Below are 22,926 nucleotides of genomic sequence, written 5' to 3' on the forward strand. Positions count from 1 at the left end.
TTTCAATAAGAATAACTGAAACTTTCTATACATTATTTAACATTCTAAAATTTTAAATTAAATTATAGAACTCTATAAGACAGAGACTATGTGTGTGTGCATGTCTGTGTGTGTTTGTAAATTTCTTTATAATTTTTATAATTTTCTTTTAAAATTTCTACGTATTAATTTTCTATTGGATTAACAATGGCCAGTAAGAATGAGAACCAAAAGTAAGTATACTTTGATGAGGACGAAGGATTTTCTCTGAGCGCTTCCTAGAGCTTTGTAAAATGCTGATTATTTTTTACACCTACATTTATTTAACTTAAACAACTTTCAAAATCATGTATGCCGTTTACTTTTTATCCTTTTTTTACATTAAAAAATGTTATTCCCTTAGGATATTGTCTGAGTGTTAAAATGACTAGTTCATTTTTTTATTTTAATGAAAATAATTTACTTTGCTTTGTTCACAACACCTAATATATAACTAATCTGATCTTGCCATTTATATGCATGCAAATATTTTAATGAGATCCCATAGCTGTCAAGTTAAATTTAACTTAACTGTTAGCATAACACTCAAGGACCTTCATGAATTGGCTGTCATCCTACTTTTCTGATCAAATCACTTCCCACCCACCAATCCTCATATTTTACACTCTAGTAATAACATTTTCACTTCCAAGAAAGTCTTCCACTTGGCACGTGGGTGCCTTTGCACCAAGACATATCCTTGAAAGACTTTCTATATCTTCCTTTATCACTGAATATGGTGATTTTATTATTATCTGACTTCCACTAGATGGACTGTGAGTTCTCTGAATGAAAGATATATTCATCTTTGGACCACCTAGCAATAGTGGGTGCATGGTCAATACTGGTAAAGGAATGAATGAGTGAAATATAATCATGTAATTCAAGCTGTCAGTGCCTTCTGTATTAAGAGGTTCATCTCAATACTATGTTTTCTAAAATGATGAAAAAATCATTTGCAAACTAAATGATAAATTATGAGGAATCCAGTTCCTCTTATGGCAAATCCAGTTCCTGGATTATCACTTAAGTATTAAAAATCAAAGTTATGAATAGTTTCTGTCAATATAAGATGTTTTTATTAGTATATGAAATAATATCTAATTATATTAGATATTGAAATAAAATAATGCAGAGAAAAAATAGAAAAGAGATTCTGGTGCATTTTCTTTGGCAAATAATGTTTATTTTGGTACATGCATAGTACATTTAAAATGTAAAAACAGGCCAGGGGTGGTGGCTCATGCCTGTAATCCCAGCACTTTGGGAGGCTGAGGCGGGTGGATCACGAGGTCAGCAGTTTGAGACCAGCCTGACCAACATGGTGAAACTTGGTCTCTACTAAAAATACAAAAAAATTAGCTGGGCATGGTGGCAGGTGCCTGTAATCCTAGCTACTTGGGAGGCTGAGGCAGGAGAATCACTTGAAACGGCAAGGTGGAAGTTGCAGTGAGCTGAGATTGTGCCACTGCACTCTAGCCTGGGCAATAAGAGCCAAATACCATCTCAAAAAAAAAAAAAAAAAAAAAAAAAGAAAAGAAAAGAAAAGAAAAAGAAAAAACAGAACAAATCACACCCTTACATGTTCTTTCCTAGGTTAAATATATTCTAGAGGGTTTTAAAAGGTATAGGCATTTGAATACTGAAATGTTTTCCTCCGCTTGGACCCAAAGGCTTGGATATCTACTTATGATCTCGATATGGACAAGGGAAGCAGTGTCTAGAGGATCCCAGGACAGTCATAAGCTAGACAGACTTGGATTGGTGTGAAGAATGTAGAATGTTGGCTTACTTTTTTTCCTTCAAAGTAGATCTGCTTAGGATTTCCTAAAAGCATGTTTAACTCTTCATGTGTTTCAAAAGGGGTTACTGAATTTTGGGGTCCTCATGCTATTTTATTTCATTAATCTATTCACTAGATCAAAACAATTCTTAAAGTTATGCAGTTAATGCTGATTCCACACACAATTCTCAGATATTTTGGAATAATACATTTATAATGCCTCTGAAGACTAAGATCACTTAAAACAGGTCTTTAATGTCAAAAGGAACCTTGCACCAAACTGATCTACACTTCTGAGGTGCCAAAATAAATTTAAACCATTCCTCCAAATATTTTAAGATGATTTAGAACTCTAATGCAAAGCAAACATTTCTTTCACAAAAACATTTCAAGCTGTTTAAAATAAAAGAACTAGTTTTAATGACCAATGTTAAAATACAAAATGATATGTCAATTCAAATATTTCTAGAATTATCATTAGACTCAAAAGACTGTGATAGAAAGTGTAATAACTTACGTACATATGTTAAACTGTTGAAAAAATTTACCTGAGATCGTCAGCCTTCATTAGAGATTTTAAGGCAGTATTCATTTTAAAAGAGAGAATTTTCATCTCTCAGGCTTTTCATATCTTATAATAACTGACAACAATAAATTAATACATATGTATAATAAGTTCAGTTTGAGTTACCATTTTAAAACTTAGTTTGAGATACTGATGTAAAATATAATTATGATAAAAATTTGCTAGATAACCATATCCTTTTAATGTTTATTTTCCCACTTATTACAGTATTGATAATTTCTTACAACAGAATTAGAAAAATCACATCTTATACACAAATTTTATACTTCACTGTGATACTTTATTTGCTCTTAATATATTCTTGTGAAGTGGAATACTGCTATTATTATTCCTCTTTGCTGTTGAAGATAAATTTTGCATGAATCTGTTTCTAATATTCTGTGCTTTGAACTTACTCTCATTTAATTCATGAATATGCTGAAAGATTAGAAAGCTCTTTCTGGCTATAAAATCGATGATATGAAGTCAGAAATGATGCGATCCTTGAAATTCTGTCCATCCACTTTATTTATGAACTGCAAAGGAAAATAATATCCAAAAGCCCAGAAATATTTTGGCATTGAAATGAATATGCACCCTATTAACATAGAGATAATTGAAAACTGTTGACTAAATACAGTGGAGTAGAGTTGGAAGAGGAAATCTATTCAAGCACATATTATATAGGAGTTGTGTACTATTAGAATGACTGTTTTACAAAATCAGCCATTTGAAATACAAATAAGAGCATATCTAAATTCTTACATTACAGAATATAATAAAACATCCATTTGTATCCAAAGAAAACCTAAATAATCTCTAGAGGACATGCTGTATTTTGTGCAAATAAACTATATTAAGTCTCCTGAGACATTCATGAAGGCAGTATGATGAGGAGGAAAGAAGACTTGAACCCCTAAGTCATTGATTCTAATCCTGGCTCTACCCAAATGGGCCATGTGACCTTGGGAAGTCACTTAACCTCTAAGCCCTTCAATTTTCTCATGTCGATAATTAAGAAGTTATGTTTAAGAATATCTAATATTTTTCCTGACCCTGAAACAAAAGGAATTTATAGTCAACCTCTATTCCTTAATGCTTAGCAATTGGTAAAACGTATTTTAGGAAGTAATTGATGTAATTTGGGGAAAAATGTTGACCCTAGACAATTTGCTTTTTCAAACTGAAGACTGACAAGTTCTACATGTTTAACTTCTTCTGATGCAGCATTTATTATATCAAAATGGTAGAAGAAGGAAAAAATGAGAATAAAAAAATTCACTGGGCAAACATTTTCTTGTCTAGAGTTTTAAATGTAAATGGATTTTAACAACTTCTTTTCAGTGGTATCAGGGGAACCATCAGCCTGTCCATCACTTTACTCCTCCATTGCCTTCCCCTCAACCACAAGATAGGGGCTTCTTGGTAGGATTGCAGATATGACTAAGAATCTTATCTAAGTTATGTTAAAGAGAAAAATATAACTGTGTATATTTTTGTTGTGAATGTGTTTGCTTCTATTTTGTGCCTTTGTTTTTTATCTGGGTAGAGAAGGTGAAGCACAGTCCCTTAAGAAAGATGAGCCCCTGGCATCAGTGTAGGATGAGTGGAGCAGAGGAACAGGAATTTGTGAATTTGGGTGCATATGGGAGCATCAGCAGGAGAGGATGGGAGGACAGAAGAGCTCAAGTCATAGGGCAGTAATAGGGCCAAGGAGGAGAAACATAGCCACTGAAAATATCTTGTGGCAAGGCTAACTGAAAACATTTTCTTAAATTGAGAGAGTGATTTGAAATATTTTTGTTGTAACCTTATATCCTTGGGGAGCAAAGTGAATTCCTTATAACTTCACCATTCCTCTGCCCCCGATGTTGCCTTTGCTCTGGCAAAGGTGCTCCTGGAGTCAGATAAGAACCTCAAAGCTCTGAGCCCTCTGCCAAAGGCTGCTCCTTCCCACTCTATGCTCCTTGAATATTCTTGGCACCTTCTCCTCCTAAAGACACAGCTTCTTACTCTCCCTGTAGCCCTCAGCGGGGCGACCATTGTTTTGCTCACTTGCAGGTACCTTTGGATCTAAACGTGGTGGGGCTGCCATGCTCCCCGCTGGCAACTACCAGACTCCTCTCCCTTTCTGTTCTGTAATCTCAGCTCTATTTTCTGATATCATCCTCTATATTTCCAGTCTTTTAGTGCCATGAGACTAACAAGTCTTTCCCTTTAGCACCCTGAGACTAATAATTCTTTAACCCCTCAAGACCCTATAATCCATCAATCCTATCACCGTTTTACTGTCTTTCCTGCCCCTATATCTTTATGTTCCTCCTATTGCACCTAAATTCCACGATCCACCACTTTCAGCTTCTTGCATACAACCTCAGGTCAAGCACTTACTCCTCTCTTACTTTATCATACTCACTTGGCAATTCCCAAACTCATTTCACAAGTGCACTCACATGCTGTAAGCTAGAGGGTAACATACCATCATAGGACTGGTATCATCCTAAATTCATGACCATTAACTTTAAACAGACTATTACTCCAGATAATCAAAATACACATACACATTTCATTCATTATCTAAGTGATTGATTCACATTTTCTTTTTTTCAAAATTTCAATACTTCCTTCTCCACCCTCACTCTCAACCAGATAGCCTTTATTGAGAAAATAGTTTCAACTGTAAGTTCCCAACACCTATCTTTTCTCCTGTTACTAGTGATGAGTTGTCCATATTTTTGCCTAAAGCCAACTTCACCATCCCATCCCATCCCATCCCATCTCATTCCATCCCATCCCATCGCATCTGGCTATCACTTTGGTATTTTTTTTTGCTCTTTCCTTTGCATCCCTAGCTTTTGTTTTATTCTAAAAAATGCACATTGGCAAACAATGTTGTATAATATGCCCTATTGAAAACAACAACAAACTCCTTTGACTCATATCCCCTCTTACCACTGCCACGTTTGTTTTATATTCCCTCTTACCACTGCCACATTTGTTTTCTCTTTTCAGCAACATGCCTGAGTTACCTAGAGTCTCTTTCTTCAATTCTTCTGCTATTTTCTCTTGAATCCATCCACACAGTCTTTTGAGCCAAACACTTTATTAAAATTAATTTTTATAAGATAACCATTGACTTTCATGTTTCAGATATATTTCATTTATAAAATATAATGACTATCATATAACAGTCATTGTCAGGCTACATTATTTTTTATTTATTAACAACTTTTGATACAGTTGATCATTCCCTCCTTCTTCTAATACTCTCTTCACTTGCCATACAGGAAAGCGTTGTCTCCTGCATGTCTTATGTTTTATTTTTTTCCTGCTATGTTGTTGGCTACTCATTTCAGTAGGCTTTGCTTGTTTCTCCTCATCAATCCAAGCTCTAAATGGTGGCATACCCCAAGTTTCAATCCTCTAATAGCTTCTCTCTCTCTTCACTCAATATTAGGCTACAGATAAAGAATATATGGATGATATTTTTAAATGCCAAGGATAGATAAAGTCTTTGGTGACTATTCTCATTTGGCATTTAAAAATATCATCCATATATTCTTTATCTGTAGCCTGATATTCTCTTCTGAATGCCAGACTTATATACCTAACTGCTTACTTGACATCACACTTAGATGTCCAACAGACATTTCAAATAAAACTCCTTCCTAATCCTGCTATTCCACAGACTTTCTTTTTCTTTTTTTTTTAAATGGAGTCTCGCTCTGTAGCCCAGGCTGGAGTGCAGTGGCAGGATCTCGGCTCACTGCAGGCTCCACCTCCCAGGTTCACGCCATTCTCCTGCCTCAGCCTCCCAAGTAGTTGGGAATACAGGCACCCACCACCACGCCCTGCTAATTTTTTGTATTTTTAGTAGAGATGGGGTTTTACCATGTTAGCCAGGATGGTCTCGATCTCCTGACTTTGTGATCCGCCTGCCTCAGCCTGCCAAAGTGCTGAGATTACAGGCGTGAGTCACTGTGTCTGGTCTTCCCCAGACTTCTCTATGTAATTCTCTATGTAAGTGGTGAATTAACCCTGCAGGTTGCTTGGCAAAAACCATCAGTCATCCTTGACATATCTCTTTCTCTCATGCTCCACATTTAGTCTATCAACATTATCTATTAGTTCTACTTTCAAAATATATATGGAACCTGACCATTTCCTCCCTCCTCTATTGCTACCATAGTGGTTCAACTATCATCTCTTTCCTGGATTATTGTAGTAACCTCTTGACTGATCACTCTACTTGTACCCTTTTTCTCTACTCACTGTACAATCAATTCAGAAACAGAAGTAACTTTTAAAAACATTAAGTCAGAATAAGTCACTCCTCTATTTAAACCTTCCAATAGCATCCTACACCATTCAGAGTAAAGGAAGGATATACAAGTATTCTTGCTATTCTTTGAGTATGGCAAGCTCTTCTCCTGCCTCAGGGCTTTTGCTTATAATGCTCTGCCCTTGTAATTGGTGCCCACCCATATCCACTTCAGGTTTTTTAATCAGTGGGATCTTCTGATTGAGAATTTTTCTGACCACCATATTTAAAACTGCACCTACTGCTTCTCATCTTCCCAACTCCTATGTTCCCTCCTCGCTTTATTTTTATCCAGAGTACTTATCGCAATTTGATACCATATCACTTACTTGCATGTTTGCTTTCTGTCTCTTCTCCCAAATCCACTCCCCCAAATCCTTTCACTGCACCTTCCCCACTTCTGCTGCAGCAACATTTTATGTGAACAGTTTATTTGCACAGAAAACAAAATAGATGGTTCACTTCTTTGCACACAATATATATGTATATATCATACTTTTGTATAATTTAATATTTTTTCAGCATTAAAAGGAATCAGTTACTACAAAGCCATAGAAAATGTGTTCAGTGAAAATGAGAACTGAAATAATATACTGCTGATACAGATACAGATGGATACAAGTGTAAATTGGAAATCTCATGACCTGAGATCCCATGTTGGCTTTACTAACTGGTTCCATGAGCAACCACAATCTACCTAACCTGGAGGACACGATTATCTTATTGGTACAATAAAGGGATAAGATTAAGATTATTATTATTATTATTTTTGAGACTGAGCCTCTCTCTGTCACCCAGGCTGCAGTGCAGTGGTGTCATCATGGCTCACTGGAACCCCCGCCACCTGGGTTCAAGCAATTTTCATGCCTTAGCCTCCTGAGTACCTTGGATTACAGGTGTGCACCACCACACCTGGCTAAGGATTAAGTAATTTCTTACGGTCACATTTGATGCTGAACTAATTATGTTCTTCTGCCTCCTTAACCTATAATATAAGACCGAAAATTAAAAAACAAACTTGGAGCACAATTTCAGGATGCATTTATATGTATTGAAAATAGTGGTATACTTTTAAAAAAGAGCAAACTAAAGGAATTGGAAAATTACTTTCTTCACGTGCTCTGTATACAGTTGGCCCTCAGTATCAACAGGCTTTGCATCCACAGATTCAACCATCTGCAGATCAAAACCTTCAGATATGAGAGTCTGCCTGTAGGTACTTTCCATCCCATGGCTGGCTGAATTGTGGATGTGGAACCAGCGGATCGAGAGGACTGACTGTGCTACATCATTTTATGTCAGGAGCTTGAGCATCCTCAAATTTTGGTATCCACAGGAGGTCTTGGATACCATGAGCCTTGTGTAGTTAACATAAGTATGCAGACAACATAGAAGCCAGTTCAAGACTGTTCTTGTCAAATAACTCTTACATTCAATTCAGGTCTGTAATTCTTGTGGGCAGGTGTACTTTGGAATTTAGAACTTTTAAGATTTCATAGAAGTAACACAGTGCATAAGTAGTACCTAACAATCTGAATGGTGTCTGGGGAGGCCCCTGTAAACAAATATATTAATACTTATGTAATGTAATGCAAAGAGTAGTCATATTGAGATATGTAACAATCCTAAATAGCTGTTCTTCCATTCAAAGTAGTTCAGGTGTTTAGCCACTAAACATGTCACACAAAACTTTCAGTTTCTAACTCTTTATGGATTTTGGAATTGCAGATTAGGGATTTTGGATCTGTCTTAATTATCAGTGCTTAATCAGAAAACAACTGATGTTTTGGAAAGATACATGTTTAAAAATCCTTCACCTCCTCCACAAGTGGCATCGCAATCTTCCCAGCTTGTGTGTGTCCACATGAAGAGGGGCTCGGGTGCTTTAGAGCTCTGGTTTTCTGGAAGAGGGTCTGATGGGATAGTGTATTCATAGTGAAGACCATAATTCTGATCCTGAAACAGGAGCACCTATAGTATATAAAAATGATCAAGGCAGATGGGTCAGACTAGAGCACGTGCAATGTAAAGCATAAAATTAACAATATTGATACTTAAAATGCTCATTGCGTTTGTGCATGTCTTTTGTTGTTGTTGTCGTTGTGGACATACCCTTCTCTTAATGCATACTAGAAACGTGACATTATTTTTAAATGGTGATATAGGCATGCTTTTGAAAAGACTGGAGCTTCATACTTACCCCCTTGCTAAAAACATCTTGAAGAAAAGTTCATTTGAGTGAGGTCAGAAATACTAGATCATTTTCTTTCAATCTGATGGACTAGACAGTTTCCCAAAGCATAGTACATGTATAAGATGACTTTAGTTGGGGGTGGGCAAAAGTGGCGGCAGGAGTATGTGTCTTATCAAGGTGTGACCCAAAATCTAATACCAAATGTAGAGCGAAGCAAAGATGGACAGGAAGTCGCTGAGTCAAAAGAGGAAGAGGATAGATGACTTCCGAGATCACTGAACTTCATAAAGGCAGAGAATTTCTAAGCAAACCGGAGGACAAGAATTTCATTTCATGTATGCTTACAGTTAACCTTTAATTTTAGCAAGGTTACTGATTTTCCACTTGTAGTATATATTGTTTTCTTTGAAGTTAAATTTATGTTACATGAACTTTTACTATTAACTTAATAATTGTACACTTACGTACATATATATAAACAGTTCAATAAACCATAAAAATACATGAAAATGACTGAACATTGGGCTATACATTGGACTGCACTATATTCAGGGACCATGTCTGTTTTGTTCTCTACTCGTTCCCAGTGCAAGGCTCAGAAATGGATAGTGTGGCCACTTGTACATAAATACACCCACCCCCTCCCCCAAATACACACATATTTTAATGAAAGATTTAATGAGTATATATATGTATTTCTTTATGCATCCATTTTTAGAAAATATGTCAAGTAATCCCATGGAATATATCACTTCTATGGATCTGAGGATTTTGGAAACAATCTGTATAATATAATAGAATACATTAAAAAACATGTACCCAAATTTTAAAATTATGATAAATTATTAAGGAACTTTATTTAATATTTTACCGGCATCAAGGTAGTTGTAATGATAGGTAATGCAGAGTTGACATTCCATAGGAAAATTGAAATGGGCCTAGGTTTAAGTATCTGAAGATTTTTATTATATTTTCTTTCCTTCTTTTCCTCAGAGTTTTGTTCAGTACATCAACAGAATGCCTAAGATGTATTTTGATGTGTGGATTGGGAGACTAGTGTGTCAACTTTATAAATAACTGCATCTATAAAAACAGTAATTTTCAGCTCACAAATGCATAACGTATACAGTGTACTAGTTCTAAGTATATCATCGTACTTATTTTGGCTTAAATATGTCATTTGATGTTGCCGATTATAAGTGACTTTCAGCCTAACGAGTTTATAAAGACAGAGAGTTTAAATGAGTTTTTAAAAAATGACATACCTTGTTTATGACTATCCCCAGACTATTATTAATACATAGTTTTTAAATGGATGGAATGAACATGTAAATACCAGCTATTTGTCAACTTACTTAATCACATAAAAATGTGTCTATTTTTCCTAATAAACTACCTTTTCATTGATAGAACTTTAGATTGTCCTTGAATATCCAATGCCACTTAAAACAGAGACATTGGCTACAAAACCATTAGCTTTTTCTTAAACCATTTGAATTTGGCAGTATTCTTTGCAAAAAGGAAAGTGTGACCCCGTTACAGTTGAGGGGCACATGTTGAAGCATGGCAGCAGAAGGGATTGCCTTTCAAAATTCAGTACAGTCCTTCAATCTGTAATAGTCATTAAAGAAAAAATATCTTAGAAGTGCAGTTTCCCTTGGATTACTGAATAAATCCAGGTCACATAGATGCCTTCTTTTAGACATAGTTCACTGACTTTAATTATGCTTCATGCTTCCAGGAAAAACCTTGGTAATTACCAGTTAGATTAAGGATTCTGCAGCAAGGAAACTCCCTCCACCCAACACTAAAATCTCACATATAGTGTTTTCAAATTCTGAATTAGAAGCTTAGTAAAGAAGCCTTTTTCTTACACCATAAAATAAAAACAGGGGAGGTTACCCTTATTAAAGGCAGGCAACACGATGGCATTTTATGCAATACAATCATTAAACATATGTTTGCTGTTGATACTGTTATTATAAGTGACCAAATGGAATGAAACAGATATTGTTCATACAACATTTGTTTCTTCCTTTTATATTCTCTCTCTAGATGGCATAAGGCAGAGAGTAGGGTTTGCAGCTGAAATTAAATAATAGGATCCAATGGGACTGTGAGGACATGTACAAAATGATTATTCAAAGTATACTTACATTTATGATTTAAGGCAGTTTGGTATAAAGAACTTGGATCTAAGCTTTGGATCCAAGTTCTTTGGACCTCTATGTCAGTGAGGTAGCAGAGAAGAGTGATTAATACCTAGTTTTTTACAGCTAAATAATATATTGGACAACATTGAGCACATTGATTAACTTTTCGCATATTTAATTATTTTTAATCTGTAAGCTAGAGTAATAATAATACATATTACACAGGATTATTTTGGGGATTAAATGCCATAATGAATGCAAAGCACTTTTGGATAGTGTCTAATTCTTAGTCCTCAATGAATGATAGATATTGTTATTATTCTGATTTGGAATAGAAGGTACACACACCACTCACCTTGCTCCCTTTATTTCTGTTGGTAAAGCATATTAATTGCAGTTATATAGAACCTTGTAATTTAAAATATGGTTTGTGGACCAGTAGCAGCACTATCACGTGGAAGGTGGTGAAAAATACTGATTTTAGATCCCGCCCCAAATCAAATTAATCAGACTATGCATTTTAGTAAGAATCCCAGGTAATCTGCAGGCACACTAAAGCAGGAGAAGCAAATGGGCCAATAGATGATGTGAACCTGTGGCTCTTAGATTAGCAACACACGTCTCCAATTGAAGACAAATGCATCTTAAATCGTGTGGAGATATTAAATAATGCAGCACATCATGCTCCAAATAAACAGTCAATTGATAGTATTTTAGAGTTGTTTTATGTGTGGACTTAAGGAGGTGTTGAAGTGTCTGAATTTTAGACTTTGTTTTGCCATTAGGATAGAAAACTCACACCAGCTGTGTAGTCAGTCATTTGGCTCATGTGCCATTAGCACACACTGCCATAATCAAGGTCAAAAGGGGCACATGAACCTGCCACCAGCCTGGACAGAATTCCATCATCCTGACTCTTTCTCTTCAAATGCTAAACTACTTTTATCCAGTTTTTTGTTTTGTTTTGTTTTGTTTTTGTGAGACGGGGTCTCCCTCTGTCACCCAGGCTGGAGTACAGTGGCTCCATCTCTGCTCACTACAACCTCCGCCTCGTGGGTTCAAGCAATTCTCCTGCCTCAGCCTCCTGAGTAGCTGGGATTACAGGCACATGCCACCACGCCCAGCTATTTTTTTTGTTACGTTTTTAGTAGAGACGGGGTTTCAGCATGTTGATCTGGCTGATCTCAAACTCCTGACCTCGTGATCCGCCTGCCTCAGACTCCCAAAGTGCTGGGATTACAGGCGTGAGCCACCACGTCTGGCCTATATCCAGTTTTTTACTAATGGTAATGAAGCTTGTCATCCCAAACATTCAAATTTTCATAATTCTTTACAAAAATCCATTAATAACAGGGTGATTGGGAGCATTGTTAGACATATTTATCAAACTCCTTCTCTCAGGTAGAATAACATTTTATCTAAGGTTTTTATGCAGAGTCAGATAATGGCTATTCATATATATATAAAACACTGTGATTTGCATGCAATATTATAGTACTCTCTTTATAGGCATCCTCTTCAGTTAGTAAATGTATGTTTTTAAGAAAAAGAGGTTTCTTTGGATTCCTTGTCATCCATCTGTACTTTGCATCTGTAAATTCCCTAAAACATCTTGCTCCTCCTGTAATAATTGCTGTTTTAGACATCATGATTTAAAACACATTTTAAACCTCTAAAAAATCCACTTTTTAAATAATTTTAAATGTCTGTGTGACAATTCAAATCTGAAAAAGATTAGAGGAAGTGCACTGGGAATGTCCCTTTCCTTGAGAAGTTGATTATGCCATGTTATCAATTCATTCCCTCATACCAGGAGATGTAAAGGTGCTGTAGTAGGACCTTTGGCAGAGATCTTCTCCCAGAGGCCTCGTCTTACATAATGAACAGTAGTTCCAGCCAAATTGAAGGCTCCAGAGTGTTCAATCTTCCAGTCACTATTGATAGACTGTTTGCCAGCATCTCGGAGAGCTATAAAGAGGTTCAAAAATATAATGAGTATTAACATGTCGGCTTCATTGATCAATATCCACTATAAATTATTTTGTTGAAACTAGTCCATTTATTTACAAACAAATGGATCAACATTCCCTGATGTAAAACTTGAGGCAGCTCTTTTTAGGAAAAGTCTGCAATCATGGCAGATGCTGTAAGCTCTCCTGTCCTGAAATTGTCCGTAACTATATAGCCATATTTATCTTTACCTTCCCTAATGTCCTTGGACCCTTGATGTATATACTCCTTATTTTGGTGCTTAATCATGTATTCTTTAACACATTACTATATTCAGGCTATGTGTATCTATTTAATCTATCCAGTGATCCTATGAGCATTGTGAATACTGGCTTTACATCTCATACATGCTCTGTCTCTCCTATGCCCATCCAGAAAAGTATGTGATTAAAGAAGGATCATTAAGCAGCATAATGGCAGGGTTATATGCATTATAAAACAATTCAAAGATAATATGTTGGATTTAAAAACAGACCCAGGACCTTTTAACATGTTTTTGATTTGCTATGAACAAGAATGGAAGATAAATGTTATTTCTCACCCACAAACAACTATCATCTGTATAGGATTTTTACAGAATAATTCTGTTTACATAATTTTTTTTCTAATCTGTGTACAATCTAAATAAGATTAATGACATAGGAATGAGATGTCATGGTTACCATTTTATATCAAATTTTTAAAATATTTTCCTTCAAATGATTTTGTGTTTAAACTTTTAAACTCTTCCATACAACTTTACTGTCTTTCCTAAAGACATGTACATGAGGATTCATTGAAGGCTATGTCAAAATTATATGAAAACATTTTGATAACTTAAGCCAATAAAATCCTGCTAGTTATTATTTATGCTAATCTCCAAGTATTAGATATCTGAAAATTTCCAAGTTTTATCTTGTAAATAATGTTTAAATAAATATGCTATATACTAATTATGTGTATATCTGAATGTTTCCCTTAGATAGCCAGATTTGGAATTACAATAATAAATAAATTGAACATTTAAAGATTTTGAAAAACAGTTTCAAAGTGATTTTCATAGAGGTTGCATCAATTTATACTTCCATAATAGTGACTGAGAGTGCTTATTTCTGAGCACATTGTTGAAAGTTAGTTTCTCTTACATAATATAGAATCATGATTGAATAACTACTTATCTAGCATCAACTAGAACTCAGGCAACATTCAAAGTTCTGGAACACCCAAAGTGAACAACATGTATATGTTCTCTGTCCTCATGGAACTTACACTCTAACTGCAGAGCCAGACATTCAACAAGTTACGTAGGCAACTGACTACAACATGCTGATACTTGCGCGGCAGAGTTGAGAGAGGCTCTTCTGAGGGATGTTATTTACTGAGGAAGTTAGTTAAAGGGAAATAAGGGAAGCAGAGAAAGGGCATTCTGGACTAAGGGAGCCATACATGGAAAGGTCTTAAAGGTCACCGCAGCTTGACCAAGACCAGGAGACCCATGTGCATGAAGTCAAACATGCTGAAGCAGATTACGAAGGAAGGAGGCTTGAGAAATGAGGACTAGCCAGACCAGAGAGGCCTTGTTAGTATTTTGAGTTTTCCTAAGAAAAAAGTGTAATGGCTGGTGTGATGGCTCACACCTGTAATCCCAGCACTTTGGGAGGTCAAGGTGGGCAGATGGCTTAAGTTTACAAGTTTGAGACCAGTCTGGACAACATGGCGAAACCCCATTTCTACAAAATATACAAAAATTAGCTAAGTATGGTGGTGTCCACCTGCAGTCCCAGTGACTCAGGAGGCTGAGGTGGGTAGATCGCTTGAACCTAGGAGGTGGAGGTTGCAGTGAGATGAGATCATGCCACTGCACTCCAGCCTGGGCAACAGAGCCAGACATGGTCTGGAAAAAATAAAAATAAAAAAAAAATAAAACTTTAAAATATTTTGAAAAATATTCTGTGGAAAATGGGCTGGTTTATAGGGTAAATTTACACAGGGAAGATAAGATATAACACTAACATAGTAACCCAACTGAAAGTAATGGTGGCTTGGATTAAGGGAATGGATGAAAATATCAAGATTTATTTAGGAGTAAAATGGACAGAACATGGTAATGAATTGGTTATCCTGGGTAAATGGAAATGTCAAGTATGATGCCAGGGTTCTAGGATGAGAAAACAGATGGGTTATGATGGCAAATGATGAAATGGTAAAAACTCTCAAAAGAACATAGTTGAGGAGCAATATCAGAAATTAACTTTGTTTTTGAGATGGAGTCTCACTCTGTCGCCCAGGCTGGAGTGCAGTGGCCCGATCTTAGCTTGCTGCAACTTCTACCTCCCAGATCCAAGCAATTCTCCCTGACCCAGTACCCCGAGTAGCTGGGATTACAGGCTCGCTCCCACCACCACTCCCAGCTAATTTTTGTATTTTTAGTAGATACAGGGTTTCGTCATGTTGGCTAGGCTGGTCTGGAACTCTTGACCTCAGATGATCTGCCCACCTTAGCCTTCCAAAGTGCCATAATTACAGGCATGAGCCACCGTGCCCAGCCCAATGTAGTTTTCTTAAAGGATCTATTTTTAGTTCTATTGAACTTTATATTTTTTTCATTTAGATAATGCTAAATTGATAAAATAATTCATGATTTTTCTTAAAAGGTAAATTATTTCCTGTTTTTCATTAAAGTCTGTTAAGTATTTTGAGGAATCTTTTTGGCCTAGATATGTACTGTGGTCGGTACAATTCCATTTTTTTCTTCTGTATTTCAGTACATTTTTAGGGCACGATGTAAAGAAATATTTCCGGAAAATCTCTAATTAAAATGCCTTTAAAAATCCTGGGGGTCGCTAGAGTATATTTAGACTCAATTGGTATTTTTGAAATCCAGCATTCTCCAGAAAATGGCACACACATGTACCTTCAAATCCACACCATTTAATAGCAACTTCACATAAAGAATCAATACTTTAGGTATGTATGTTTCTTGCTTTTTGTTTTTAATTCGTTAATTTTAAAAATGTGCTTTTAGAAATCATACTCTTCACCATGATTGAATAACTAAAACTGTATTAGCTCTCCTACTGTAAATAACTAGAAAATTAGACAATGTATGAAACAGCTGTTCTCAGATGCTGGGTAAATAACAACAGAGAACTGTGATCCCTAAGAGAAGACCAAATGATTTGATCTCTAAAAGTGCTTGGCTTTCTGCTTGAAAATATTTAACAGATCCCCTGACTGAGAGGTAGAACCCACACAGAGCACAGATGATGAGGGCAAAGGCTTCAGTGAGTTGAGGACACAGAGAATGGAGTTCAAATTGGCTAAAGCAGCTGAAAGGATTTTATTGAACACACAGTCTTTAGTGGAGAACAAAAAAAGGTTACATATAAGAAACAAAGTTAAACTAATCCTAGAGCAAAGGCTACTTTAGATGCATACTGACAAAGCTTTCAAAAAGCCTCAAGAAGTTAAGCTGATCTGCAAATAAGTTAACTGTCCAGCAAAATGAAACTCAATACTCAATAGTAAATAACAAAATACAGTCTTTCAGCAATGTCACATTCATAATATCCAACATCCAACCAAAAAGTATTAGGTATGGGAAAAAGTCAGGGATTGCGATCTTTACATAATCAGTAGAAAAATCAGCCAATAAAATGAGATCTAGGAATAATAGAGATGACAGAACTTGTAGACCAAGGTTTTTATTTTATTTTATTTTATTTTATTTTATTTTTTTCTGAGATGGAGTCTCATTCTGTAACCCAGGTTGGAGTGCAGTGGCGCCATCTCAGGTCACTGCAACCTCTGCCTCCTGGGTTCAAGCAATTCTCCTCCCTCAGCCTCCTAAGTAGCTAGAATTACTGGTGCCTGCCACACGACTAACTAATTTTTGTATTTTTAGTAGAGACAGGGCATCACCATGTTGGCCAGGCTGGTCTCGAACTCCTGACCTCAACTGATCTGCCTGCCTCGCCCTCCCAAAGGGCTGGGATTACAGGTGTGAATCACTGTGCCTGGCTGACCAAGATTTTTGAAGAGCTATTGTATGTTCAGTATGCACAGTAATTCAAAGAAAAATATGTAATATTGAAGAATAATGGAAACCATGAAAAATAAATCGAATTTCACAGAATAAATATATAAAATAGAAATGAAAAAATATGCATAACTGTAATGATAAAGTCACAGAATAGAAAAATATACATAATATCTGTAATGACAAATTCACTGAACAGATTTACAAACATTTTAGATATTGCAAAAGAAGTATGTGAACTTGAAGGAAAGCTAATATAATAGAAACTAACTGGATTCTAAAAAGAAAACAGGCTAAAAAAATGAACAGACCATAACTGTCCCATAGGAAATACCTGGTAGAGTAACGTATGTGTAGCTAGAATTCCAGAAATGTGGGTGGGGGCATACAAATTATTTGAAGACATTGTGCTCAAAATTGTTTCCACCTTTGATACGGTCTACAAACCTACGAATCTAAAAAAATGCAATGGAATCTAAGCCAAACAAGCATAAAGAAAGCCATACAATGTACATTATAATCAAACTGCTGGAATCCAATAATAGGGATAACAATCTTGAAAGTGCCTGGAGAGAAAAAAGCACATTAAAACAGGCGTAAAAGATTTAATAATTCACTGGATATACCATCAGAACTAATACAAGCCAGAAGACAATAAAATATCACAGAGAGAGAAAACAAAGCAAAAAAAAAGAAAAAATCTAGAATTCTATATCCAGTGAAAATATCCTTCAGAGATGAAGGCAAAGTAAATACATATTCAGACAAACAAAAATTGAGAAATATCAGCAGACTTACTCCATAAAAAAAAAATTAAAGAATGGTCTTCAGGCTGAAATAAAATGGTTCAAGATGGAAAGAGGTGTCTATAAGGAAGGAAGGAAGCTGATACTGGTAAATGTATAAAAAATTTATTGATATTATTTTTAGTATAACTGAGGCAAAATGATTACAATGTATTTTGGTGTTTAAAATATATGTAGAATTAAATTGATAATAGGAAATGTGAAAGTAATATGCATAATAGCAAAAAGGAGGGAAAAAGAGGAGTATACTATTTTAAGGAGCTTTACATTATATATAAAGTGGTATAAATAATTTGTAAGGAGGCTGTAATAAGTTAAAAATACATACTGTAAATGCTACACAATGCATTAAAAATATAAAGTACGAATTGTAGCTAATAAGCAAGTAAAGAAGACACTGGAATAGTAAAAAGTGTACTCAATCCAACAGAAGCCAGAGAAAAAGGAACAAAGGAATTAAGAAGAGATGGAACAAATAGAAAACAAATTCAGTATGGCCAAAATTCTATTATGTTTAAGTGGACTAAGGACATTGGTTAAAAGACAGATTGTCAGGCTAAAGAAGATGAAAAATCTCACAGTATTCAATGAGCTTTAAAAATACATAGGTTAAAACAAGCTGGGCACGGTGGATCACGCCTGTAATCCCAGCACTTTGGGAGGCCGAGGTGGGCAGATCACGAGGTCAGGAGATCAAGACCATCCTGGCTAACATGGTGAAACCCTGTCTCTACTAAAAATACAAAAAATCAGCCGGGCATGGTGGTGGGCGCCTGTAGTCCCAGCTACTCGGGAGGCTGAGGCAGGAGAATGGCATGAAGCTGGGAAGCAGAGCTTGCAGTGAGCCGAGATTGTGTCACTGTACTCTAGCCTGGGTTACAGAGCGAGACTCTGTCTCAAAAAAAAAAAAAAGAATAGATTAAGATAAAAAGAATGGAAAAAGATGTAGCATGCAACACTAAATATAAAAAAAAATGGATTTAATTTTTTTTTTTTTTTTTTTTGAGATGGAATTTTGCTTTTGTTGCCTAGGCTGGAGTTCAATGGTGTGATCTCAGCTCATTGCAACCTAAGCCTCCCAGGTTCAAGTGATTCTCCTGTCTCAGCCTCCCAAGTAGCTGAGATTACAGGCACATGCCACCACACCTGGCTAATTTTTGTATTTTTAGTAGAGATGGGGTTTCATCACATTGGTCAGGCTGGTCTTGAACTCCTGACCTCAGGTGATCCACCCACCTCGGCCTCCCAAAGTGCTGGGATTACAGGCATGAGTTACTGTGCCTGGCCAACGGCCATATGATTAATGGATACCATGGACAAGGGCAAGAAATATTTTGAGATTTAAAAAATGACATGTGTTTTTAAAGGTCATTAAAATTAATTAAATTTAAAATTTTAAAATGACATAACATTTGTTAAGTAGACTTAACAATCCTAAGCATATGCTAAATTATCAAAATGCATGAAGCAAAACTGACATAATTGAAAAGAGACAGAAAAATCCACAATTTTAGTTGAAAATTTCAATACTTTCCTTAACTGAAGAAAAGATGAGGATCAGTAAAAATGTAGAAGACTGGAACCAAATACACCTAATTGATATTTAGAGATTATACTCAGCAATTGTATTAATAGAATACAAATTTTTTCAAGTATAAATGGGTCACTGGCCAATAGATGCCATAAGTTATAAAAGAGGTCTCAATTGAAATTATACTGAATATATTCTCTTACCAGAACAGATTTAAACTAAAAATCAATAACAATATATCTATTTTAAAAAATAAAAATATTTAGAAAATAAACAATCCATTTATAAGTAACTCATGAATCAAAGTAGAAATCATGATGCTAATATGAAAATCTTTTGAACTAAGACTATATTGTAGAATACAACTAAAGCAGTGGTTGGAGGGAATCCTATAGCTTTAAATTGTCACATTAGCAAAGCAGAAAGCAATAAAATTCATGATCTAAGTTTCTACCTTAAAATGGTAGAAAAAAATAAATATAAACCCAATGTAAATAGAAGCAAGAAATTAATAAAGGGCAGAAGTCAATTAAATAGAAGTAAATTAATAATGGGGTAATCATTAACACCAAGAGTTGGTTATTTGAAAATATCAAACAACTGATAAAACATTAGCTTTTCTGAGAAAAGTAGACACAAACTAAAAACATTAGAGATAAGAGACAAAATATTGTTCTTATAGGTATTATAATATAATAAGGAAATGCTATAAACAAGTTTAAACCAATGAATTTGACAAGGTAAGGGAATTACTTTCTTAAAGATATCAGTTACCAAAATTGACACAAAAAGAAAAAGAATATCTGAATAGCCGTATATATAATATATATATAAGAATATCTGAATAACCATATATGTATATATATTTGTGTGTGTGTGTGTGTGTAGATTTGTACTTGCCCATGCCAACCAACTTAGTAACCATGTAAGTCTTGAGAACCCTGAACTTCACAGTTAAGGTAAATTGGTGCTACAAACCCATATGAGGATTTGATTTGCCTTATAAATTCTCAGGAAAATTGATTTTCTAATTCCACTTAGTACTAAAGTTAATATAGATAGATTTTCTTTTTTCCACCTTTTGCGGTGCAATTTCTATCTCTCCACCACAGTGAAGTTGTAATCTGGTGTTCTTGCTTTATGCAGGGCTCTCCTACTAGAGCTCACATTTTGTAAAGGCCTTGGGTTTTGTTTTCTGTCCACAGAGTCCCTGTAGCTCTCAAAGTCTAAACCTGCTTACCAGTATCAGGTATAGGTGGGTCTTCAGAGTCAGCCTAATTCTCTGGCTTCCTGTTCTCATTTGTTATTGGTATCTAAGGGTTCTTTAATTTCTTTCCAATTCAGAGGTGTTAAGGATTAAACATTGGTGCCCTCCCCCTAAATTCATGGTAAAACCCTACCCCCTAATGTGATCTTATTAGGAGGTGGAGTCTTCAGGAGGTAATTAGGATTAGATGAGGTCATGAGTGTGAAGTCTTCATGAATGGGATTAGTGTTCTTATAAGAGTCCCAAGAGAGCTTGTTTCCTCTCTCTCTCTGCCATGTGAAGACACAGCTAGAAGTCAGCAGTATGCAATTCAGAAGGAGGGCCCTCACCAGAAGCCCACCATGCTGGCACCCTTGATCTCACACTTCTGGCCTCCAGAACTGTGAGAAATAAATTTCTGTTGTTTATAAGCCACAAAGTCCATGGCACTTTGTTATAGCAGCCCAAAGTGACTAAATGACAGGTACATTATAAAAAGTTTTTTTTCTTTTGAATTTTGCTCATTTTAATATCTTTTAATGAGAAGTTGTCCATAGTGCCTTACATACAAAACTGCATGGAAGGTAAGTAGACGCATATGACCTTTTCGACATTTTTTAAAAAAATTCATGAGCTGCAATGATTTTGCAAAGATACAACATAGATCTATCTGAAATATTTTCCAGTTTAGGCTTTTTGATAAATTACTAACAAGACAATAATGCCACAATCTTCAGAAAAGCAAATAATAATTGCCATTAAGAATACAGTTCAAAGAAAGAATGATGAAAAACAGTAATTATATTGGGAAGGGATTAATTATCTCTATAAAATAATATGTTTGACGTAGGCAGGTTAATTTGTTTAAGAATGATCAGTTTGCCAAGGTTCTATTTTCTTTTCTTTTTGCTAAAGCTATTTCAAGATGAATATTTCCAATGACTTCCTTCCTATGCCCAAAGGAGCCTTTAGGAAATGTGATTTATGAAGTGCATCTATTTGCCAAGTCTTTAGGACTGAAATCTGTGATTTTAACACAGTGTCATTTCTTCTTTACTCCAAATTTGCCCCTCATCCATGTGTCCCACATTAGTAAGTGTTACTATTACTTGCCAGAAACCTAGAAGTCATCCTTGAATTTTTATCCTCTATCAACACACATCTATTTTTCAGCAAGTTCGATCAGTTCAACCTCTTCAATGTCTTTGGAAGCTACTGGGTGTTCCCTATTTCTATTCTCTCGCTAGATTTATGCAACTGGTCTCTTTGCCTCCAAGAATGTGTGCTCCAAGGCACCCTTCCTCTGATTCATCAGAGGTGAATTATTTTTTCTGAGTTAGCAAGTAAGGAAATGTGCTCTTGAATAAACATGGTAACATACTAGTATTTCCAACATTGATTTAATCACCAAAGCAGCATTCAGTCTGTTTAGGGGCATAGACAGTGTTTCTTTCTACAAGTAAAAGACCCTGCTCACTTAGGCCTAAGGCTAAGCACAAGGAGAATTTACAGTAACTAACTGAGACAGATATGGGATTCAACTTTTAAACTGAGTGGTCTTTTAAAAACAAAGAGTGATTGGAGACTTATGTTTAGAGGTCACTAAAGAGAAAAATGATGGGATTTAGTACAATTGGAGACAACAAGTAGAGAAGAAAACTGTCATTTCATGATTTATACCTTTCTGAGTTAATTCTATACAATTAGTTGATCACCCTGGTTTAAAAGGGGAAAAAGAGGTTATATGGGAGAAGTTTAAAGAAAATGTGTTCAAATATGACATGTGCTTTTAAATCACAAGTGTTGCATGGAAGACAATTACTTAAAATAATACAACTAAAAAGGAGACAGCACGGTTCAGTGCCTAAGAACCCAGATGCTGTCCCTAGACGCTTCGGGTTCAAATCTAGGTTCACAGCTTCTTAGATGTGTAACCCTGGGCAAGAAACTTAACGTTTCTGTCACTCTATTACCAGATTTTAAAAACTGGGAAATTAATAATGCCTACTTCATAGAGGTATTCTGAGGATTTATGGATATATGTAATGCACTGGCCTATACTAACCAAGTGTGAAACATCTTTTTCTTAAACAAATTCACTCAAAAAGTCTGTAATTTCCTGTGTGCCAGACTTTGATTTAGCTATTGTAGACAAAAGAACAAAATGCCTTCAAAAATTAACAATGGAGATTGACATTAGAAAAGCAAGAATTTGAACAAATAAAAAAATCAGATAAGGATAAGTGTAATACAGAAAATAAAGCAGGACAATGTAATAGAG

General features: G+C 35.5%; 1 protein-coding gene across 1 annotated transcript in view; it reads right to left on the minus strand.

Annotated features, from left to right (window-relative positions):
* The window catches only part of ADAMTS19 (ADAM metallopeptidase with thrombospondin type 1 motif 19), a 269,639-nt gene that overhangs the window by 47,542 nt on the left and 199,171 nt on the right, over positions 1-22,926 (minus strand). The window contains exons 17-18 of the mRNA XM_033181355.1: positions 12,845-13,002; positions 8,505-8,658 (exon numbers count right to left, since the gene is read on the minus strand). Coding sequence (XP_033037246.1) covers positions 8,505-8,658; positions 12,845-13,002 — 312 coding nt within the window. The remainder of the gene's footprint in view (positions 1-8,504; positions 8,659-12,844; positions 13,003-22,926) is intronic.

This window comes from Trachypithecus francoisi, unplaced genomic scaffold, assembly GCF_009764315.1.
Source record: "Trachypithecus francoisi isolate TF-2019V2 unplaced genomic scaffold, Tfra_2.0 Lachesis_group2, whole genome shotgun sequence".
NCBI lineage: Eukaryota > Metazoa > Chordata > Mammalia > Primates > Cercopithecidae > Trachypithecus > Trachypithecus francoisi.